This window comes from Schistocerca piceifrons, chromosome 3 (assembly GCF_021461385.2).
Source record: "Schistocerca piceifrons isolate TAMUIC-IGC-003096 chromosome 3, iqSchPice1.1, whole genome shotgun sequence".
NCBI classification, from domain to species: Eukaryota; Metazoa; Arthropoda; class Insecta; order Orthoptera; family Acrididae; genus Schistocerca; species Schistocerca piceifrons.
The window spans coordinates 852,193,215-852,217,925 of record NC_060140.1 but is presented as its reverse complement, the minus strand read 5'-3'; the positions used below and the strand labels follow the sequence as shown (position 1 = coordinate 852,217,925).

The 24,711-nt window shown below is 41.0% G+C and overlaps 1 protein-coding gene across 3 annotated transcripts in view; it reads right to left on the bottom strand.

Annotated features, from left to right (window-relative positions):
* The window catches only part of LOC124789691 (caspase-2), a 76,705-nt gene that overhangs the window by 33,710 nt on the left and 18,284 nt on the right, over positions 1 to 24,711 (bottom strand). For all 3 annotated transcript variants that reach the window (XM_047257130.1, XM_047257131.1, XM_047257132.1), the window contains 2 exons: positions 19,618 to 19,829; positions 8,518 to 8,698 (listed from right to left, as the gene is read on the bottom strand). In XM_047257130.1, coding sequence (XP_047113086.1) covers positions 8,518 to 8,698; positions 19,618 to 19,829 — 393 coding nt within the window. The remainder of the gene's footprint in view (positions 1 to 8,517; positions 8,699 to 19,617; positions 19,830 to 24,711) is intronic.

The window sequence follows — 24,711 nt, the reverse complement described above, 5'->3', positions numbered from 1 at the left end:
TGTAAAGATGATGGAAGTAACCCATTGTGCCACCAGAAATTCATACAAACAGTTTTGTCAATGGAAAAGTGAAAGCCATTGTCAATGCTCCATGAGACATGACAATCAATACATCACTGAAGAAGCTGTTCAACATGACAAGTCCAAGAAGGACTGCAATAGATTGTGAAGTCATTGACGAAAAGGGAGCCAGAGATGCCTGATGGGAAACAGTCCATAATAGGATCAATGGCGATAACAGAGAGGGTGAAGCTCAGGATGGAGCCTTGAGGCAGCCCATTCTCCTGGATAAGGGTGTCTGACAAGACCAAACCAATACATACCTTGAAAACTCAGTCTTTTAAAAATTCATGAAGGAAATGGGGCAGCGAACTCGGAAGCCCCAGATGTAGAGAGTACGGAAGATACTAGTCCTCTATCAGATGTTTTAGGCTTTCTCCAAATCAAAAAACATGGCCATAATCTGGTGTTTCTACAGAAAACTGTTCATGACATGGGTTGACAATGTGATGAGATGGTCAACTACACACCAGCCCACTCAAAATCCACATTGTGTAGTCATTAGTGGATTGTGAGACTCGAGCCACCATACGAGCTGGCCATGAATCATATGTTCCCTCAAGTTGCAAACACAGCTTGTGAGAGAAATGGGGTGGTAGCTAGAAGAAAGGCATTTGTCCTTACTGGGCATAGGTATGGGTATGACAGGGGCTTCTTGCCAGTAACTAGGAAATGTGCCATCTATCTAAATGTGATTGTAAGTACAAAGGAGGAAGTTCTTGCCTGCATGAGAACGGTGCTGCATAATCTGAATGTGAACACCGTCCAGCCTTGGGGTGGACGATCGAGATGAAGCGAGAGTGTGGTCTAGGTCTCTCCTAGTAAAAGCGGCAATGTAACCGTCATGATTCTGAGAGGAAAAAGGTGTCACATGAGCCTTCTCCACTGATTTCCAAGGGAGAAAGGCAGGGTGACAGTAGGTGGAGCTCGAAATCTCCACAAAATGGCTGCACTGAGTGTTGGAGATAACAACAGCGTCCAAAATGACATCATTGTCATGGTCAGGCCAGAAATTGGGGAGTGGACCTTGGTCCCAGAGATCTGGAGGAGGTTGCTCTACAAGACAGAAGAGGGAGTGAAACTGTTAAATGAAATCTGGCTAGATTTTTTGCTATCTCCAAGAATGTGACAACAATGAACACACATCTGTTTGTAACAAATATAGTTTGCCACTGTAGGATGCCAGTTAAAAACACTGAGAGCAAATCTCCATGCAGGAATTGCACCGTGACACACCTCAGTCCAGCAGGGGACTGTGACAGGGGACTGTGACAAGGCACTATATCTAGTCATCACGAATGGGGAAAAGTTGTTTGTTGAAGGTCACCAGGGAGGAGTAAAGCCTTCAGTCAGCCTTAGAAAGCTTCCACTTGGGTTTATATGAAGGTGGGGTAGGAGTCAACAAAGGGATAGCACACGGGAAATGGTCACTCAAGAGTGTGTCAGAGAGGATGGACCACTCGAGACAACAAGCAAGCTGGGCAGTGCAGAAGGAAAGGTCCAAATGTGAATAGGTGTGTGTGGAGCCTGAAAGGAATGTGGGTGCTCCAATGCTAAGACACATGGGGCTGAGTTGATTGGGAAGGTCAGCCAAGTGGGAACCCGTCGGACAAGATTTTGAAGAGCGTCAAAGAGAATTGCCAAGCAGCAAAAAGGGGTGAGGCAGCTGACCAATAAGCTGGAGTAAGTCAACCATGGTTACAGCAAATGATGGAGGGATATAGACGTTACAAAGAGAAAAGGTGAAATGAGGAGGAAAATATGACTGCAACAGCTCGCAGCCAGGTGTTCAGTGATATGTTTGGCTGTGCTGTGAACGTCATCTTGAATGAGCAGCATGACTCCCCCATTGCCATTGAATGCCATCCTCTGGGGAGGTGGTAGGGGAGAGGTGAGGGAGGGGGAAAGGGTGATGGGGGCAGGGAAAGGTCAAAGCGGACCAGAAGGAAACCGATAGGTCAAAGCAGTTGTGAGGATGCAATTTTATTTCTTAGAGGCAGAAAATGACAGGATACTGCAATTTCAAGAGCAGCTTTATTCCTCCATGTTGGACCTAATGCCATGAATGTTCCATTGGAGAAGAATCATAACAAAGAATGGGAAGGAGGGAACAAACAACGGATAGTCACCTCAGCAGCTGCTGAATGCCAGCCTTTGAAGACTTACTGCTACAGTGTGCATAGGCTGAAGGATCCCGTTCCACGAAATCTACAGAGGCATCAGCATTCTCCCTGGATCAGCCTGTGGATTTCAGGGCAGAAAAATGGTAGGTTTTGTGCATCGTCAAACTGGAGGTCAGCCAGTGAGGTTATCACGATGTGACACCGTTGAAGAGAATCTCTGTGTCTTGGGAGGAAAAGACCATTTGTCTTTGTTCAATTTCTTAGGATGTTTACAGTTGGTAGATGAAGATTTACACATTTGTTGGCAGGATGGACGTAAAAAGTCATCACGGGAATATTCCTTTTGTTCCTTCTGATCAGCAGGTTGTGTAACAGTTGATTTCACCACCGGGGGTGATGATTTGGTGGCTTCTTGTGCAGATGTAGGAGAAGAAGACAGGGGTGATACCACGATACTGTGCGATTTCACAACTGCAGTATTGTATTGGAGATCACAAGTCGGCATGGCATTGCAAGAACAGCACTATAATGCTGGATGGTAAAATGTGGGGCTTTTGACTAGCCAGCAAATTGTGAGTGACAAGATAGGGTACTTTTTCCTTCTCCAGATCTGCTGGACAGCCAGCTCCTCTAGATACATGGGAAAATTCACAGGATGTGGTGGCATGGTCACCATTACAGCTGATAAAGCAGGGAGAAGATGACGGGTAATCTCCCTTGTGAGCAAGCAACTCATACGGCCATGTTTTGACAGGATATGCAAGTGTGGTTATAATGTTGAACTGGTATCAATGCATCGGGTTTGGGTTGTACAGTCGGACTGTGGATGACTTCACAGTCTGCCTTAAACTTCAATATAAGCACTACTCAATCAAATGTAAGAAAAAGAATGCATGTAGGTACTAAGTTCGCATCAACTTCTTACCCGACGGATTGCAGTGACACCCTGATCAGAGAGATAAGTTTGGATTTCTCCCTTGGTCAGACCATCAAGCAGCCGAATGTGTAACACCACGCGAAGAACTCAGCATATGATGGGCCTCGACATAAACAGGATAGCAGTGAGAGCATGATTTCACAGGGCCTGCAATAGCATCAGCACCTTTCTGAGTAATAAATGGACTAAACATAGCAAAGGACTGACCTCCTTCAGTTTGTGATACCATGAGAAACCAGGGTGCAGCTTGGATAGTGTTTGAATCTTTAGCCTCATTCTGTTTACGTTTAGTAGACGTAGACTGGTGATTGGCTCATTGCAAAAAAAATTCCCCAGGATTGCCAGCAACTCTGACGGCATGCTCCTTCCAACTTGGGGCTCCCCTCAGAGGGGGGACTAACCTCCTTAGGTGATTGTTCACACTTGATGTCACATCTCCCAAACTCTTGAGAGAGGGACCAACTGGAATTGGAAATGTAACAGCTCAGACAATCAGCCCTCCCTGAGCAGTGCGAATCCTATCTGTCAACTCAGGTCTGGGAATTATGTGTTACACAGACACCTGCATGGACCGGCCTTCAGGAGCACATGGAGGAAAAAGACAGAAAGAGAAACTTCAAACACCAAAGCAGAGGAAGGTGAGGAGATGGAGAATGAAGAAAGAAAGAAAAAAACAGATGAGGGACTGTTCTGATGCTGGACTATCAAAACTTTGGAATGCATTCCCAAAACTATCCAAGGCAGAGGAAAAAGAATGGCAGGAGCATAGACATGCAGCATGGAAAGGGAAGAGGTGCTACAAAGACTGGGGCCCCGTGGCAGACAAGCATAAACACATTGAAGGGTGGTGAGCCCCCTGGGGGGAAGCTATCTGTTGACGCCGCTAGACAGGTTGTGCTAGCAGGAGTGCTTCCAGTAGAAAGGGTAACTAGCATGCTGAACTTTCGAACATCTCCACGAAATTCACCCATATTTCAAAATTTTCACAGGGGACTGCCAATAAAAGTATAGTAGTTAAATTCAGGTGTTGCTCTGGAACACAGATTTTGTCACTCTGCAGTGGAGTGTGAGCCGTTTTCTAACTTCTTGCCAAATTAAAACTGGTGTTACACCAGGACTTGAATGCAGAACTTGCCTGTCAAAAATATTTGTACATCAACCACCTTTGTAAACTTGGAACTCAGTGCTGTGGTTAACATCTGAGTCATTATATCCAATTGAAAACAGGAAGCAGGTTACACATCAGAGTGCTGGTAGCCTCTCTGCCATCACATTTCCTCTAACTCTTCTTGCCTTGGTTATTTATTTTAATTCAGGGCGGCACTGAATATGGGGGTAAGCAAGTGCCCACTGCGAGTAGCATCCTTTTCACAGACAGCCACACACTCACTTTCTCGTCAGAAACCTCGATATGCTGGTACACAAAGATGATAATGGAAGTTCCACAATGCTGCAGCTCAAATGCCTTGAGCATCCTGTTCATTAATGTGAATGTTATTTTCCTTCAGTATCGTTGGGATGATGAGAGCTCACTGTATGTGTAATGAGTCAGTTATGATTTAGACCTTGTTCAGCTGAAATCACCTGGTGATCTGGAGAACTCACACAGAGGCCTCTGCAGTTAACACTGATGTCTTCTTAGAAAGTGAACATGACCATTCTGATTGGTGATCAGAACAACAGAAGGCACCATGCACACGTTGTTTAACTCTTATTTTCAGCTGATTAGTGAATACTGTACTTTCATTGTATCTGGTCACAGCATTAGCAAAGTTGTCTTCAATCCATATTTAATGTTTGACTTTTCACTTCCAAGAAGGATTGGATTTTACTAAAACTGATTAGCTGAGAAAGACAAATTCTGAAGTGCTAGTTATTCCATTGAAATTGGTGGTAAGGAAGGATTTCTACTATGTATAGATTACTATTTTTGTCCCAAGAGAGAAAGAATAATTTGTCCAAAGCAGTTCCTGCAGCTCATTTATTTTATGAACAATGGGAGACCCAAAGAGGCTGCATTCTCCACAACATTATTTTTTTATAGTTGCGGTCTTCAGTCCGAGGACTGCTTTGATGCAGCTCTTCATGCCACCCTATCCTGTGCAAGCCTCATCATCACCAAATAACTACTGCAACCAACACCATTTTGCACCTACTTACTGTATTCATCTCTTGGTCTCCTTGTACAACTTTCAGGTCCCGTACTTTGCTCCAATACTAAATTGGTGATCCCTTGATGTCTCAGAATGTGTCCTATCAACTGAACTGTCCTTTTAGTCAAGTTACGTCACAAATTTCTTTTCTCCTCAATTTCTACTCAGTACCTCCTTATCGGTTTCATGATATACCCATCGAATCTTCAGCATTCTTCTATAGCACGACATTTCAAAAGTTTCTATTCTCTTCTTGTCTGAACTGCTTATCATACACATTTCACTTCCATACATAACTACACTTCAGACAACTACCTTCACAAAAGACTTCCTAACACTTAAATCTATATTTGATGTTAACAAATTTCTCACCTTCACAAATGCTTTTCTTACCATTGCCAGTCTATATTTTATATCCTCTCTACTCTGGCCATCACCAGTTATTTTGTTGCCCAAATAGCAAAATTCATCTACAACTTTTAGTGTCTCATTTCCTAATCTAATTCCCTCGGCATCACCTGCTTTAATCTGACTACATTCCATCACCCTTGTTTTGCTTTTGTCGATCCTCCTGTCAAGACGACGTCCATTCCATTCAACTAAATTTCCAAGTCCTTTGCTGGCTGTGAAAAATTACAATGTCATCGGCAAACCTCAAAGTTTTTCTTTCCTCTTCCTAAACTATAATTTCTTCCCCAAATTTTTCTTTGGTTTCCTTTGCTGCTTGCTTAATGTAAAAGTAGAATAACACCGGGAATAGGTGACAACCCTATCTCATTCTCTGCTCAACCGTTCCTTCTCTTTCACACCCCCCAACTCTTATAACTGCCATCCCATTTCTGTACAAGTCATAAATAGCAAATTGTTCCCCATATTTTGTCATTGCTACCTTCAGAATTTCAAAGTGTATATTTCAGCCAGTATTGTCAAAAGCTTCCTCTAAGTATACCTATAAATGAAGGTTGGTTTGTCCTTACCCTATCTTCTAAGAGTGGTTGTAGGGTCAGTGTTGCCTCACGCTTTCCTACATAATGTTATCTGCCAGGAACTGATAATGGATACAAAGTGGTATCCACACTGACACTGAACAAACGTTGGAAGCATAGCCTAACACAGCTGTACTGTATATTAAAGAGGAAATTGTGGCAGCCAGTAGACTGACGACAACAAAATGCATTACTACACTGTTGGCCATCCAAAATGCAACACCCTGAAGGAAGCATCCACATCAGATGAAATTTGCAGCTGCATCTGCGGTGACGAGAAGTGCATGTGATTAGCATTTCAGTGCAGGAACCTATCAAGGGTGCCAGTAGCGACACCTGCATGTGCTATATAAAGGGAGAGCAGACCGTGACGTGGCTGTACTGGAATTGTTCTTTCATATGGTTGTTTTGTGTAAGTAGCTTCAGTATGCCTCATAGAAGATAGTGAGCATCTTTTTAGTATGATTTGGAGTTCGACCAAGAAAGAATAGTCCCCTGCAGGGATTGCGGATTATCCTTCAGAGAAATTGCATCAGATGGAACCCAGCAACTGTGATGTGGGTCTGTAATTTCTGGATTAAGGAGGGAACAACAGACCTATAGGACTGATCGCACCAACCTTGTTGCACCACTACATGTGACGACAGGCCTACTGTGTGCATGACAGTGATGGATTGCTCTGCTACGTCATGAACAATATCACAACAAATTCGATCTATTGCCAACAAGCACTGTCTGTGTATACCACTTGATGTCTTTAGCACCAGAATGGACTGTCACAAGGCGTCCATTGCTGCATTTACCACCAAGTCAATACCACAGACGTTTGCAGTGGCAATGGTTCGATGAACAACAGATGTGGCCAACGGAATGGGACGACACTGTTTTTACTGACAAATACTGATTCTGAAAGCACCTCCAGCATGGTCAGAGTAGAGTCTGGAACACCATGAGGCTGTTGAACTGTTGCCTTATGCATCATCATACTGGTCCTCCACCTGATATTACTATTTGGGATGGTACTGGATTCTACTCTCACACCACTGTAGTAGGCATTGCCTGTAAAATAACCAGCCAGAATTACATCTCTGAAGTGTTGGAGCCTGTTGTCCTCTCCTCTCATACCTTCAGAGCTTGCCAACAGCCGCACTGGAACAGAATAATGCATGACCACACATGGAATGCAATGTTCAAGACTTCATCGTCCATTGGATTGCATTGCTGTCTTGGTCTCCCTGTTCTCCTGGCTAGTTGATTATTACAGAACGATTGGCCCTGATTACACCACCCACTGCTACACCAGATCAACTTTGGCAATATGTGGAAGCAGCATGGACTGCTGCACACCAACAACACATCCAGAACCTTTTTGATTCAATGCTGAGGCAAGTAGCAGCGGTTATACCAAGCAATCGCGGCAGCACTCATCATCTTCCTCACTTCACATGAGGCTGTATTTTCAATCATAAGCTTTGTACATGTTGTCTCCCAAATCAATTTGGGTGTGGTATCTCCGATCTTTCCTAGTGCTGAATTTTGGATGGCCATCGGTTTAGTTTCTCCATGTTCAGAGACTGATCTTGTTCCACAATTGCATATTTAGTTAATGAAAAGCCACTCCAGTTGGCTGTGTGTACTTCATTGAAGTCGAGGAACAGTCTTGGCCTTCACTTCCAGACCATTTTAAAGTGGATCCGAAACCACCATTGTTAATGCAAAATGTTGATATATAAATACTTTACATAATAGGACAACAAAAACTAAGTTTTAACATGTACACTACATGTACAGAAAAGATATATATCTTGCATTATGTTCTTGTGAAGCAATGTCAAATGATTGATAAAGTAAAAGCTGAGTGGATTGGTGAAGCACACAACTGGAAATTTCAAACACATCAGAATATAACTGCAACATGCCATTATTTTTAATGCATCGAACTGTAGTTTTTATAATCATGTCCTTGTACTAACTAAAAAAATAATTAATTTATGTCTGAATTCCCATTCTTTTCCATTAAATTTGAATTCTGGTATAACTCAGTGGACTGAATTGCTCTCCAGTATCATTTTAAATCCTTAATGTTTGTTCTGTTCAACTCCAGAGGCTCAAAGTGGCTATTTCTTTGTCATATTATTCCAATTATTAAATTAAAAGAAAATTGCTGTTGCAAATTATCACATTTTATACATAATATTTGAGTAGTTCCAAGTTTGGTGTAAATGCTGTTGATGACTGAACAGAAGAAAGTCACTTACCGGTATGTGATTATGATTGGTTCGGTTTATTACTGTTGTAGCTTGCTTAACATTTACTTTTAGTGGTGTTGTGCTCATGTTTAAGAAAGATTGTGGATGCTCCAGTGCTAACTCTCTTATTTTATTTTTGATTTCTTTCTCTGTTTCCACCAAATAATTTGGAATAATATGTGGAATGGTTCTGAAACATAATTGAGAATTTTCAAAGATTACCAAGAGGATATTAAAATGCAGAAACATAACTACTTTCGCATCTCTGCCAGAAAAGGGACTCACTTTTGAACAAGAAGATGTGCAGAAAATGTTACTTTAGCTTGAGCTATGTGACAATTAAGAGAGCATGTCAGAGAACAATAATGTCTGTGAATATCAAATTGCTTGCATACCTTGCCTTATTGTGTCATTGATTACTCGAGTCATTGCTTCACTTTCCATGTGGCACACAACTTGTATCCAAACTCACTGTAGTCTATAATATTAAAGCTGGATATTATAATACACACTCAATCACATTCTCTGCCTTATGCAGTATCTTGAAAGAATGTAATTCAGATAAGAACACACATTTCACTGGTACTGTGGAGGTTTGCCACTCAGACATCCCACGAAGTGTACAAAGTGGTGGATAAGATGAACATGTGTAGCATATTCAGAGAGAACTGACAACTTGGAGAAAGAACAAGGAGGGTAAATTAGATGCCTATGACAGTATGCTTAAACTCTTAATGAACAATCTTTCTCACAAAAAGATATGAATTATTTCTATACCTGTAGATACAATTATGTAGCTTCACTGTTGTATTCAGTGTAAGTTAAACTTCATAGTCTCACTTCACTTTCCCTAGAAAGTGCTCATCTCATTTCATCATTTCCAAACCCACTCACAGTACTGCAATCTTAGAGTGACCTCTGCTTATTGTAAAATAACTCTTGCGATGAACACTTCAAAGCCAAATTCTTCATTCACCTAACTTAAGTATTCCAATTTTCCAGTGGAAAGTTCCACACCAAAGCTCAAGGAAGAGGACTGGTTTGAATGATCTCAGATGTAATTTTGTTTGCATTTCATGTATTCCTATGAGCTCTACACTTATTACGAATGCACGAAACTGCTGGTCACTTTGGTAGGACTGAACCACATGTTTCCACCCTTACTGACCTTTAAAAATGTTATCAATATTTTCCAGTATCACTTTAAAGTTGTATTGCAGTTGAATTTTGCTTACTTTCAGTTCACAAATTGTGTTACAGAAATATTCTTATAACAGAGAGCCTTCAGGCATGTAGAATGAGTCAAGTTACACATTATCAGGAAGAAGCAGACATTCCTACTTCTGTGAAGTATAGCAACAACAAATTATGGTGCTGATCTGTTCACAGATTTGGATAAAGTAAGAAATAAAACTCAGTGGGCCTAGAAAGACAAATGAAGACAAAGACATCAGGGCACAGTACTAGCTCAGATAGGACAAAGACAGGAGAAAGAAATTGGTCATTGGTTTTGAACACAAACCAAAAACATAAATCAGGATGTCGAAGCTAAAATTTGAAGCCTTCTCCTCCTGAATGTGAATGCAATATCTTAACCACTGTGCATCTCTGCTCAGTGGAACACAACATGGTGGTAACTGAAGAAATAATGACCTACTGCACACTCCCTCTGCGTAGATTGATATCAGGCTTCTATAAGACGTGGAATGGTTTCCTTGACAACTTGTATCAGTCTGTGTGAATGCCTGCCGAAACAAGTTGTTGCTATTCATCGTGCGGTAGCTTGAAAAGAACTGTGTGGTACGAAGTTCTAGAAAGTGTGAGATGAGAGTTGTTGGTTAATTTTTGTACACTTGGAAGTTGAAATCAGAATAAATTTACAAGCAAATAAAGGAAGTTTATGCTGATGCATTAGTGAATGAAAAAGATTTGAGAACACCATGTGAAATAGTCAACAATGAATTTACATTTGTGGTACAAATCGACTTGAATGTTATTTTACAGATTATATGATGAATCAAGTGAGGAAATAAATTTTACAAAACAGATACCTAACACTAAATGAGTTGCTCATTCCTTTCTGAAATATTTCTTATTTTTTGTTTGAATTAACTAAGTTCAAACATCTGGGCTAAAGTAAAATTCATGCCCACGGGTACTCAGTAACTGACTGAGTGACAAAGAAACCAAGAAAATGTCTACAATAGTGTGAGATGATACACAATGTTGCAGGTAGTCGATTACATGTTCTCAGCTGGCAGACACACATGTGAAAGTGTTACAATGTGCTTGGTGCACAGTATGGCAATCCTCCCTTGTGTAATCAGATGTGGTCTATTGGATCCTTGACAACAAATATACTCGACCACATATTCCCATGCAATCAAACACAGGGCCACTGTCACATCTCAATGCTCCACAAATCTGGATATTGGGCAATTCAATTAGCTGGCCAAATGGACCCAAAATGAGACTCCTTCAAAACTATGTTAGGTGCCAATAAAGCTGTCTCACGTGAGTATGTGGCCACAGCTGCATCACAGAAACTGCACCTTTACACTCACTTTTCATCTGTTATGTTTCACACCATCCCCCTCCACCCAATTTTGTAATTTCCTTTCCACCGAAACTGCTCCCCCACCCTTCACTCCCTTTGTGAAAGCCACCTTTTCATTTCTCATTTTCCTATTGACACCTGAAACATGACATGGCATTGTGGAACCTTCCCAACTGGTTTGAATCGACTTCTACAGTAAGTAAATACTATTGTTTTTTTCCTTTTAGGAATTTAATTTCAGAATAAAATTATCAGGTACATGCTAAAACCAAATGCCAGACTTAATTTTCCAAATTCTTTTATTCTGTGAGTATTTTATGTTTTTCTGTTTCCTATGGAACTGTTAACTTTTATGTCAAAAAAGTGCTTGATATTTAAAATTTCATAGTATCCCAAGTTGAAAAAATTGCTGATCCCATGAATACAAAAATGTAATAATGGTCACTACTTAAACTTCACTCCAAAAATCTAAGACCAGTTTAATTAATATTTGAAAATCATCATGAGCTGCTGAGATGTATTAGGAAATGTGTGTTAACTATACTATGTTATTAACTAACATTATGTTAACATAATCAAACAATGGAAACTCTAGGCTGGAATACCAACAATATATATAGAAGATGGGCTGCTACTTACCATAAAGATGACAAGTTGCAGACAGGCACAACGAAAAGACACTAACACATTAACTTCGGCTGAAGCCTTCACCAGAAAAGGAAATACACACACATTCATTTACACAAGCAGGCACACGTGATGCACACATCACTGCCATCTTGGAGCAACAATCTTGAGGGAGCAGGGAAGCAGGTTACTGTAGGTTGAGGCTTGGATAATTTTGGGAGCAGAGAATATGTTGTAAGGATAACTCCCATTTGTGCAGTTAAGAAAGACTGGTGGTGGATGGGAGGATCCAGATGTCTTTGGTAGTGAGGCAGCCATTGAAATGAAGCACATTATACTCAGCTGCATGTTGTGCCACAGGGTGGTCTACTTTCCTCTTGGCCACAGTTTGGTGGTGACCATACATCCTGGTGGACAGCTGGATGATAGTCATACCAACATAAAACGCTGTGGAATGATTGCAGCAGAGCTGTTATATGTGACATGGCTGCTTTCACAGTTGGTTCAGTCTCTGATGGGGTACGATGAACCTGTGACAGGACTGGAATAGGATGTGCTGGGTGGTCAGAGTGGGTAGGTCTTACACCTGGGTATTCCACAGCGATACTATCCTTGTGGCAAGGGGTTGGGTTTGAGAGTGGCACAGGGATGCACTGGATGTTGTGGAGATTGGACAGGCAACAGTATGCCACTTTAGGAGGGTGGAAAGAACCTTGGGTAGGATGTCCCTCATTTCAGGGCATGATGAAAGGTTATCAAAGCTCTGGTGAAGGATGTGGTTCAGCTGTTCCAGTCTGGAATGGTACTGGGTGATGAAGGGGGCAATCCTTTGTAGCTGATTCTTGTGGATGGTGGAAGGATTGGTTGTATGAGGTGAAATGGCACAGGAGATTTGTTTGTGATCTAGGTCTTGGAGATCGAGTCTGTCTGTGAAGGCGTTGGTGAGAACTTCAGTGTACATGGGCATGCGAGTTCTTGTCACTGCAGATAAGCCGTCCCCAGGTGGCCAGGCTCTATGGGAAGGACTTTTTGGTGTGTAAGGGATGACAGCCATCAAAATGCAGGTACTGTTGGTGGCTAATGGGTTTAATGTGGACAGAAGTCTGGCTTGAGCCATCAGAGAGGAAGAGGTCAATGTCCAGGAAGGTGGCACATCAAGTTGAGAAGGACAAGGTGAAATGCACTCGACACAAGGTGTTGAGGTTGTGAAGGAATGAAGATAGGGTCTCTTACCTGAGTCCAAATCAAGAAATTATCATCAATGAACATGAACCAGAATAAGGGTTTTCTGTTTTGGGAAGCTAGAAAGGTACCTTCTAGATGGCCCAGGAACAGGTTGGCATAGGAGGGTGCCAAGCAGGTGTAGAGGGCTGTGCCACAAATTTGTTTGTATATCTTCCCTTCAAAGGAGTAGTAGTTGTGTGTTAGGATAAAGTTAGTAAGGTGTATGAGGAATGAGGCAATGGGATTGGAGTCTGAAGGACATTGGGAAAGATAGTGCTCAAGAGCAGTAAGACTGCGGGCGTGGGGGATATTGGTGTGTAGGGTGGTGGTGTCAACAGTGACAAGCACAGGATCCAGGAAGTAGAGGGGTTGGGATGGCAGAGAGTTGGTGAAAGAAGTTGTTGGTATCTCTGATGTAGGAGGCTAGATTACAGGCAATAGGTTGGAGGTGTTGGTCAATGAGGGCTGAAAGTCTTTCTTTTAGTCCGTCTACAAAGGCACATCCAGAATTGCTGGGTTTGTGGATTTTGGGGAGCATGTAGAAGGTGGGTCTGTAGTGTGTCATAGCAGTGAGGAGCGAAATGGATTCAGGGGAGAGGTTCTGTTAAGGGCCTAAGGCTTTAAGCAGGGATTGGGGGTTATGTTGGAATTCTCCACCCAACAGTTTCCAACCTATCACCACCTCCCTATTGTTATCTCCCATCCTGTGTGTGTGCCGCCCTCTGTCAACATGCTGGCCCATCTTTCCCTTTCCACATCCCTATCCTTTGCTGCACACCGTTTCTCCCCCCTCCTCACCCCCTGCTCCAAGGCCTCCCGGCGTTGCGCCTGTTGGCAGTCTAGCAGTCAGACAGTGGTCTTCTCTCTGTGCTATTTCTTCCCCTTCCCTGTTCCCTCCAGACTGCTGCTTCCATTCTACAGGGTTATGTGTGCATGAGGCATACTTGCTTGCTTGTGTGTGTGTGTGTGTGTGTGTGTGTGTGTGTGTGTGTGTGTGTTCCTTTTCTGATGAAGGTTTGGCCAAAAACTGGTATGTAAGTGTCTTTTCGTAGTACCTGCCTGCAACTTAAAGTATCTTCTTTAAGATAAGTAGCAATCTATGTTTTCCTAATGTTCTTATTATGTTAGCACAAACTGTTTGAAATATTCCTATTTAAATATTATGTGAAGTACTGATGTGAATGTGCTCCAAATTAGAGTAAATGTACAGGTGGTCTCTGGAGGAATGGTCAGTATTCAGGGATATGACAGGAACTATCATTAGAAGCAAAAAAGTCCAATAAACATGGGCTCTAAAATACACAACTTATGCATTATGAACATGTGAAACAAATTTATTCTACTGCAAGTTCTTTGCTTACCATAATTTTTGAGGTGGTAGTACGCACGAAAGAAGAAGAAAAATGTTCAGTAAACATGAGCTGTAAAATGCTTATCTCACGAGCTACTGTGAAAAATATTTCCTGAACAAGTGCTCACAGCTCTTACGGTTTGCATTTTAGAGCCCACTTTTACTATATCTTGTTTTGTTACGAATTACCATACTTGTTATACCCCTGAATACTGACCACTCCTTCTGCAACACTCTGTATACTGAATACGAAATAGATTGCCTCTCAAAAAAAGTATAACCACAAAATAAGGCAGGTTTGATGCATAAAGAGGAAGTTGTTAAAACGTAATTTGAGGTTGATTGTTGAGTCAAGGTAGCAAAAATAGAGAATATAACATGAATGTGACAGCCTGTTTCATTAACAGCACTTGCAGCTCGGTGAACTGCAATGTGTTAAGGAAATTATAACATTCCTGGTCTGAACTCTGTATTAAAATACACATGGCAGCAAGTTAATATTTTTGTACAAGCTGCAACTGCTTCATTGTATTAAAAAGAAAATCCACTTCACATAAAATTACAGTGAGGCAGAATGGCTGGCCAGTTCTTAACTTCAGGTCGTAAAATTCCAATACTGCTGATAGACAGATTAAAATGTGAAAAAACTGTTCCTACATTTTTGAACTGTTAGTTCCTTTCTCAGGGAGGAAAGAGGTATAGACTCTGGGAGGTTAGAAGGGAGTAGTAGGTCACCTGAAATTCCAGGACTACAGTCACGCCACAACTGGGTGACAAGTGTGAGACGGCAAGCTGCAGGGAGGCGTCTCCTCATTCTGGGGTCCGAGTGGCCTCCTCCTCCTTCTCCTTTCTAACCTTCCCGAATCTGTCATTATGTTCGGTTCAGACAATCATTCAATGATGTGCTTATTATTGAATAAATCACAATAGAAGACCACAACTTTATTATTTATCACAATCTGTGTGGTGAACAGTTCAGATAACTAATAATTATAAAACAAAGGCAAGAAGAATAGGATTTAACATCCTGTCAGTGGCGAGATCACTATAAGTGGAACAAGGTTCAGATTCTGGAAGAAAACTGTGCATTTAAGTTTCGAAGGAACCATACTGGCAGTTGGCTTAGGGCAATTTAGGTAAACCACAGTGAACCTAAATTTGAAAGGCTGAATAAGGATTTGAACATGCTGTCCTTCCATATGCATACGGGAGACTGATGTCTTACCACTGCCTCCCCTGTCATCTTACCCTCTGCCTGTTGTCACACACTTTTTCTCCTCACTCCCCCCCCCCCCCCCCCCCCCCTCCAACCCCACTCCTTGTCAGTCCAAGGGATCACTAAAACAGTCATTGCTGCCACAGTCCAGAGTGTTTGCGTGCCTGCCTGAGCATCTATATTTAAACTAGAAAAAGAGAAGTACTTCAAAAGCTAGTACTGACTTTATGCAGTTGTGTTTTTCTAAGCATGATGCATTTATCATTTTTATCTGAACAATGCCTTCCCTCACTTTACTTATGGTTTCCATACTGGTGTTGAAATTACTATAAAGCCACATTTGCACACAAATGAATGTGTCTCAACACAAGTGAACAAGCATTAACAGGTCTATTCACCTATTTCCCCTACCATTCACTCATCCCTCTGAAGAAGCAATTACTTACACATGAGGGAATGGAGAGAATATGAGAAAACAAGCATTAAAGCATTATAACCTTACAGATACTGCATTTTTTCCTCTCTAATATCATTGACATACAATTCAACATTAATTATGATGGTGATGCCAAGTTCTGATATCCACACAGGATTGTATTTTATACGGCAGTCACACTGCTTATGATGAAGTAAGTAAAGCAGAGCAGGAAATGAAAAATCTGGCTGTCTGAATTTATAGGGATCATGCAATTCTTGGTGGTGGTGCACTATTACTGAATTGTAGCTCCAGCCTTCCTTAGCCCTGTTCCAAGACTTTACACTATGTCAACATGTGATTTTTGCTGTGTGGTCACTGTTATTGAAGGAGAAAATGCAAAACAGGACACTGGCAACCAAAAAGCAATGTCAGCTGAAGAAAGGTTAGCACTTGTGTTCTAGTTCTAGTTCTTGGCAATTGGTGACTGTTTCAGTAACATTAAATATTTGTTTCAGATTTCACCTATTCCTGAGCTCGTATCCTCTTTACTTTTTTCCCTCACTTCCACAGTTAAAAAAGTTAAGCAATTTCTTGTCAGGCTTCTTCTTCTTCTTCTTCTTCGTCTTCATCTTCCTCTTCTTCTATATACTTCATACTGTGGATCTCTTGGCTCTCACAAACACCTATCACATCTGTGCTCTACTAGCAACAGTTCATTCTCTTCTGACCCCTCTATAGCACATACAACTCAGGACCAATAAGAAAAGTAGTTTGCAGACAAAAACAACAGACTTTGAATGCAAATGTCCTCCACATTGTTCACACCAAGGCGAGTGCTGAAACAGAATATGAGAGAACTTCCTTTCACAATTCACTGAAAGACAACCAGAGAATCATGAGTGAGCATCAGCAAATGCGAACTGGACAGGACTGAATGCTGTTTGCTCATGCTCACCATCCGCTTACATCTGAAAGAATGAAAGAAGACAAGGTTGTTGCTTCACAACCTTCCCTCAGGTCCCTACAACATGACCCTAACCTGTCCCATGCAGAACTTCAGGCTCTACATTCCCTAAAAGTTGATGACTCCATCATTATCCACCCAGCAGACAAAGGATCTACCTCTGTGGTAATTGACCGAAAGGAGTGTGTGAGTGAAGGTCTACGCCAGCTGTCTGACACCTCTACATACAGCATCTGCCATCAAAATCCCACCCCTGTGACTCAAACTAACCTGCAGTCCCTCCTAAAAACCTCAGCCCCCTAACAAGGACTTATACTTCAATCCATATAACTTCTTACACCACCCAAACCATGCACCCCCACCTTTTACCTTCTTCCTACGATCCACAAATCCAATCATCCTGGCCATCCTACAGTTGCTGGTTTCAAAGCAGGTATAACTGTCTTAGTTGATCAACACCTGCAACCCATAGTACAAAGACTTTCCTCCTATATCAAGGATACCAACAAGTGCTTAGTTTGTCTCAAATCCATGCCTGTCCCACTCCCAACACACACACTGTTTGTCACCACTGATGCCATCTCCCTTTATACCAACATCCCCCGTGTACATGGCCTGTCTGCTGCTGAAAATTTCCTTCAGTCAACGCCCAACTGATTCCAGACCTATGACATACTTCTTGCTCACCTTAATCAACTTTATGCTTACCAACAATTACTTCACCTTTGAGAGGCAGACATACATACAGGTCAGGGGTACAGCCATGGGAACCAGGATGACTCCTCATTATGCCAACCTTTTCATAGGTCACTTGGAGGGGACTTTCCTGGGATCCATAAGCCTTCAGCCCCATGTTTGGTTTAGATACATTAATGACATCTTTGCCGTATACGCTCATGGTGAGGCTGACCTGTTAAAATTCCTGGAATCTCTAAATAGCTTCTCCCAATTAAATTTCACATGGTCCTTTTCCAAATCCCATGCCACTTTCCTTGTTGTTGATCTCATCCTCACCGAAGGCTGGCTACACACTTCCATCCACATCAAACCTGCTAACGAACAACAGTACTTACATTTTGACAGTTGCTATCCTTCCCATGTCAAACGTTCCCTCCCATTCAGCCTTGACATTCAAGGCAAACGTATTTGTTTGGATGCAAACTCTTTACAGCAATATACCACCACTGTCACTTCAGCCTTCAGTGGATGTAATTATCTCAACAGCCTAGTTCAAAAGCAGATTTCTTGGGCTATCACATCCAATTCTGGTACTGATGATACCTCCAAAAAACAACTTGGGAGCACATCACTTGTCACCCATTATTATCCTGGTCTTGAATGTATTAATCAGCTATTTCAACAAAGCCATGATTTCCTAAAATCATGCCCTGAAATGAGATCCATTCTGTCTGAGATTCTGCCTACCACACCTAGAGTAGCTTTTCATCACTGTCCCAATCTCTGCAATATCCTCGACACACACTATGCTCCTTGTGCACTCATCTCCCTACCCTATGGCCCCTACCCCTGTGACCATCCCCACTGCAAGACTTGCACTATGCAACCTCCTACCATCACCTATTCCATCCCTGTAACTGGCAAAACATATACTATCGACGGGAGAGCCATCTGTGAAACGACATGTGATATACCAGCTGTCATGTAAACAGTGTTCAGCCTTTTACATCGGCATGACTACCACCCAGTTATCGGTCAGGGTGTATGGGCACAGGCAGGTGGTGTATACCGGCAACATACAATATCCTGTCACAGACCATGCTGTAAAACATGACCATCATGAACTCGGTGCCTGTTTCACCAGACGCGCTATCTGGACTCTTGCTCCAGATGCCAGTTTCTCAGAACTCTGCAGGTGGGAACTACACTACAACATATCCTCAGTTCTCATCACCCGCCTAGTCTTAATTTACGTTAATTCCTTCCGTTTCAGTATTTCTTCACAGTAACTATTCCTTTCTTCACTCCATTTTAATTTTCTACATGTTTCATTTTCTGACCTGTCTATTTCTCGCCGTCCCCTCTCCCACCACCTCTGCTACATACAATGCATGTAGCTTTTCCCTTTTATTAACTCGTGCACAATGTTTTACTAATAACCTCTGTCTTGCATATTACCCTGTCTTCCACCTTTAAGCTTTCAGGTTTTCAAATCTTGTCCAGTGTCGTCCCCAACAATCAGTCTTTCCTTCTCATCCTGACTGGTAAGTCTCCATGACCCTGGGTTCTCGGTGACTTTTCTGAACAGTATCCCTTACCCTAAACCTCTCCAGTCCTTTTCCTTCACCCCTCTCCCTTCCCCTTCAATTCTTCTGCCAGAAGAAGGAGCCACTGGCTCTGGAAGCTCGTAAAAGTTGAACCCTTTTGTGTATGTGTTCCCCTGCCACCACTTGGTGAGCAGGTTTTTTATCTATACATTTACATTATATTATCAATAATTGATTATTTTAATTACAATTTTTGTTATGGAAGAATGTTTGTTCACTTATGTTTACTCCAGTGTAAACCAAGGTTAATATTCCAATCATTTTCTTTGTTAGCCAATATTTTGTAATAATTCAAACAAGTTTATTTTGATGATTATTTTGTGGATTAATTCTACCATACTAAAATGGATTTAATCCATTACTGACTTTCAAAACGCCACTGTAGCACAACACTATAAAGATCAATTTTATCTACAATGCAGTTTCGACATGGTGCTGCAAGTGAATTTTTTCATATGGTAGCTCACCCATGCTTAGGTGGAATAACTTGTTCCACAGGATTTTTACTATTTTGAGCAGGTAAGTGGTGCCAGTCATCTATGTCTGGCTTGAGCACTCTGGCAAGGTCTTGATGGCCTGTTTCTACTAGCACATTACATAATTTATTAAATGCTGTTGGTCCTCTTCGTGTTACATCAAGATACATGTCTCTCTTCAGAACACTGGGTTCTTTGTTCAACTGGAAAAAAGAGAAAATATCACTGTGCTGATTGTTATTTTAAGAACATATAGCACACAGTCTTAAATAAAACTGAAAGATGTGGTGCATAATCAGGAGGAGTCACATCAGGTGACAATAATGTCCACAGTCATAGAAGATTAAACAGCAACTCTGTAGTTTATTTAAGAACAGGTCAGGTAAACTGGTTAATTCCCTCTTACTAGGCATTACCACTTTACAAGCTAATATAAGAAATAAAATAATAACAGATACCTTCACAGATATGTTATTTCTTGACGACTTTCTGACTAATAAAACCCAGTGCATTGTACTGGACAGGAGGTGTTCACCAGAAACAATTCTGATATGAACAAACAGGATTATAATAAGTTGATAACGCTCACAGAAAAGTGTAATGAGGCACTCAGAGGACATGCATAGGAATCTTTGGAAAGAAGGTGGTGGTGATCTTGTGAAAGCTTGTTGTGTAAATTTTAGTTAATGCTATTAGAGAAAAACCATGCAAAAATACTGCTGACACTATTGTATTTCTCATGGAGAGATTATGAACAGACAGACAGACATAAAGACTGCAATTTTCCTTAATTCAAAATGTAAATAGACATAAAATCATTAGTATTCATATGGAGTACCCTCTGCCACAAACTGTACAGTGGCTTGTGAAGTCAATACGTATGTTACAAATTACTTCATCACACTTTAGTTTTATGATTGGCTTATTTGCTACTGAAATAGCTCATATGCTTGGATACACCCCCCCCCCCCCCTCCCGGCAATGTCTCCTCCTACAGCAAAGCAAAGAGAATGATACAAATGCTGTGATACAAAGAGCATTGAATTGTTTAATGAGGGTGTGTAGATCCAACAGCAGTTCCACAATGGTCCGTCCTTGGACAATCACTCTTCTTTGTGCCACCCACATGTCCATAATATGATAATTCAGTTTGTTATTCTGGATATGTTTGGATAAGGTGATGAAAAAAAAAATGCAAAATATGACCATATGGTCTCTATGGTCAATCTATAACAAATTCAAGTCAACCACTTGCACTTTGGTAATATGGCTGAAAAAGGTGATTGGGCTGATTACATTATACTGCTAGGAACACTCTTCACTTCAAAAGTGGTTATGTGCTAAACTATCTAATGTTATATTCTTATTGTGCAAATTGATTTCTTTAATACACTACAGAAACCATGAAAGAGTTACCAGATACCTTAAAGTAGCTGAAAAAAATTTTTTTTGCCTTAATTTTATGAAAAAGTGCACAGAATGTTTAGGAACGATTCTATTTCTTAGAACTGTCTGTCTTTCTGGTTGATGACAATGGGGGAGGACAAGATATGCTGCCGATACATTGCCAATGGTGATGAGCTGTAAAGGCAAATTAGGTTTCTTACACATTCAGGTAAACAATAAAAATCAAATATGGGCATGAGGCAATATGGTTCAAATCATGCTATGTGTCTGTAACACAACTTCCATGTATTCCTCCCCTATCTTCTCAATTATTTCTCTCTCAACTACCCATTCACTGTTTTTGTATATTCTTCTTGGATTTCATACCATTCCCACTGTTTTCACATTTTCTCTCCAACATTTTTCTGTAACAATGCTTGTAACTCACCATAAAAATTATTTACAAACAAAATTTGTTATATATGGAATAACAGAATACAAAAAAAAAAAAAAAAAAAATCTATTTACATAGAGAAATTGCATCCTTGTCTACAATTACATCATTATTCTTTAAAATAATTGGCCTTTTGCTGTCTGTTTCTATCTCTTGTATGACTGATCAACTGACCTATTTCCTCTGGGTACATAATTTAGCATTTCTCATAGGGGACTGAAATGTTCCATAATTTAACATGCTGAAACCAATTTTGTATACATTATTTTAGAGGTAATATGTTATTGACCCCCCCCCCCCCCACACACACACACATGAACCATGGACCTTGCCGTTGGTGGGGAGGCTTGCGCATGCCTCGGCGATACCGTAGGTGCAACCACAATGGAGGGGTATCTGTTGAGAGGACAGACAAACGTGTGGTTCCTGAAGAGGGGCAGCAGCCTTTTCAGTAGTTGCAGGGGCAACAGTCTGGATGATTGACTGATCTGGCCTTGTAACACTAACCAAAACGGCCTTGCTGTGCTGGTACTGCAAATGGCAGAAAGCAAGGGGAAACTACAGCTGTAATTTTTCCCGAGGGCATGCAGCTTTACTGTATGGCATGGAGAGCTGCATCAAACCAGTCTCAGGACTGAAGACCACAACAACAACAACAACAACAACATGTTATTGACATTATCTTAAGCTCTTTGGCTAAGGTTTAATTGCATTTAAGGCCTAAAACAATATATCTACCAGTTTTACTCAAAAATTTCTTCTTAGTCGCTGTTCAGCACTTTTTCTGTGATTTTTTAAATATTGTTTTTAGCCTATGACAAAAATCAACTGCATAGTTTCAGAACGTAATTTCATAATCTTGTGAATCAATCTTTAATTTTGTCTGCCAGCAAGCCAAGAAAAGAAACTGGAAACCCATGTTGACTAACCTATGAGAACACTTTTCCAAAAAGTGCAATATAGTGACTATGCACTTGTAATCATAGCAGCCACCATTTGAAGCACACACAGCAATCATATGAGCTACAAGTGACTCAGTGTCAGTTGTTCATAGGCAGGGTCACTACACAAACTTCAAAAAATAAATAAATAAAAATCTCAGAATTGCAGGTATGAGGAGGAAGACGATCTCACAAGAAGCTCCTGACAACTTAACAGGCAGGTAGTTTAACTGTGGTTCTTGAATGTAATAATTTATATATAATATTCATGTAATTAACACACTTTGATATTTTAAGTGTTTTAAAATTCGTGATTTATAACGCTCGTTGTTGTTGTTGTTGTTGTTGTTGTGGTTTCAGACCAGAGGCTGGTTTGATGCAGCTCTCCATGCTGCTCTATCCTGTGCAAGCTTCTTCATCTCCCAGTACCTACTGCAACCTACATCCTTCTGAATCTGCTTAGTGTATTCATCTCTTGGTCTCCCTCTATGATTTTTACCCTCCACACTACCCTCCAATACTAAATTGGTGTTCCCTTGATGCCTCAGAATATGCCCTACCAACCGATCCCTTCTTCTAGTCAAGTTGTGCCACAAATTTCTCTTCTCTCCTATTCTATTTAATACCTCCTCATTAGTTATGTGATCTACCCATCTAATCTTCAGCATTCTTCTGTAGCACCACATTTCGAAAGTTTCTATTCTCTTCTTGTCTAAACTATTTATTGCCCACATTTCACTTCCATGCATGGCTACACTCCATACAAATACTTTCAGTAATGACTTCCTGACACTTAAATCTATAATTGATGTTAAAAAATTTCTCTTCTTCGGAAATGCTTTCCTTGCCATTGCCAGTCTACATTTTATATCCTCTCTACTTCGACCATCATCAGTTATTTTGCTCCCCAAATAGCAAAACTCATTTCCTAATCTAATTCCCACAGCATTGCCTGATTTAATTCACCTACATTCCATTATTCTCGTTTTGCTTTTGTTGCTGTTCATCTTATAACCTCCTTTGAAGACACTGTCCATTCCGTTCAACTGCTCTTCCAGGTTTGTTGCTGTCTCTGACAGAATTACAATGTCATCAGCGAACCTCAAAGTTTTTATTTCTTCTCCATGGATTTTAATTCCTACTCTGAATTTTTCTTTCGTTTCCTTTACTGCTTGCTCAATATACAGATTGAGTAACATCGGGGATAGGCTACAACCCTGTCTCACTCCCTTCCCAACCACTGCTTCCCTTTCATGCCCCTCGACTCTTGTAACTGCCATCTGGTTTCTGTACCAATTGTAAATAGCCTTTCGCTCCCTGTATTTTACCTCTGCCACCTTCAGAATTTGAAGATTAAATTACAATGCTAGGTTAAAAACACAGAATTCCCTGAGATTTTATGAAATTCCCTGAGATTCCCCTGATTTTTCCTAGTAAAATGTAATTTCCTGAGAACTCCAGATTTTCCAGAAAATCACCTCTCTCTGATATGTCTCCACAGGTATCTGGAGTCATGCTTCCTACAGCATTGCAATTGAAGGATGTGCACTAGAGTATCACAAATTGGACTTGACCGTAAGGTCTTCACTTGAATTCTAAATAATAATAATTCTATAAAGTTGAGTGGGATGTGGTGGTGGGGGGAGTATGTGGGCTGAACTATAGGGTTATTGCTCTCATTCTCTCCCAATCTCAATAATGACATCCACTCACATAGTGGCACAATCACATAAAACTGTAAAATACTGTAAGTTTCAACTAGTGTTCTAACACTTCTTTCCTTCTCATCCCACCTGGTAAGTCTCCCTTGGACTGGTGCTCTGGATGACTTTCCTGAACTTTCCCCATTTCCTAAACCTCACCAGTCTTTTTTCTTCATCCCTCTTCCATCCCCTTCAACCTTTCTGCCAGAAGAAGGAGCCACTGGCACGGAAGGCATGCACATTTCCTTAACCTTTATGTGTGTTTTCTCCTGCCACCATTTGGTGAGTAGATTGTTACATTATATTTTTACATTAGATTTTCAAGAATTGACTATTTTTGTTGAAATAATTAATTTTTTGTTTGTTTGCAGCTGCATATATGCAGTCCTGGTATACAATGAAAATCCTACACCACAATATCATTGCAGATCACTAAAGGAACTGAAACAAAATGTTGCATCCCACTGACAAAGTGGAATGCCATAAAGCAATTTGGTTTTGGCTGCAGCAGAAATGTTGCATGTGCCAGGCTAATCCATACAGATGAGGAAGTCATCTGGACTGACCTGTCACAGCACCATTCTTTTTCAAACGACAATTA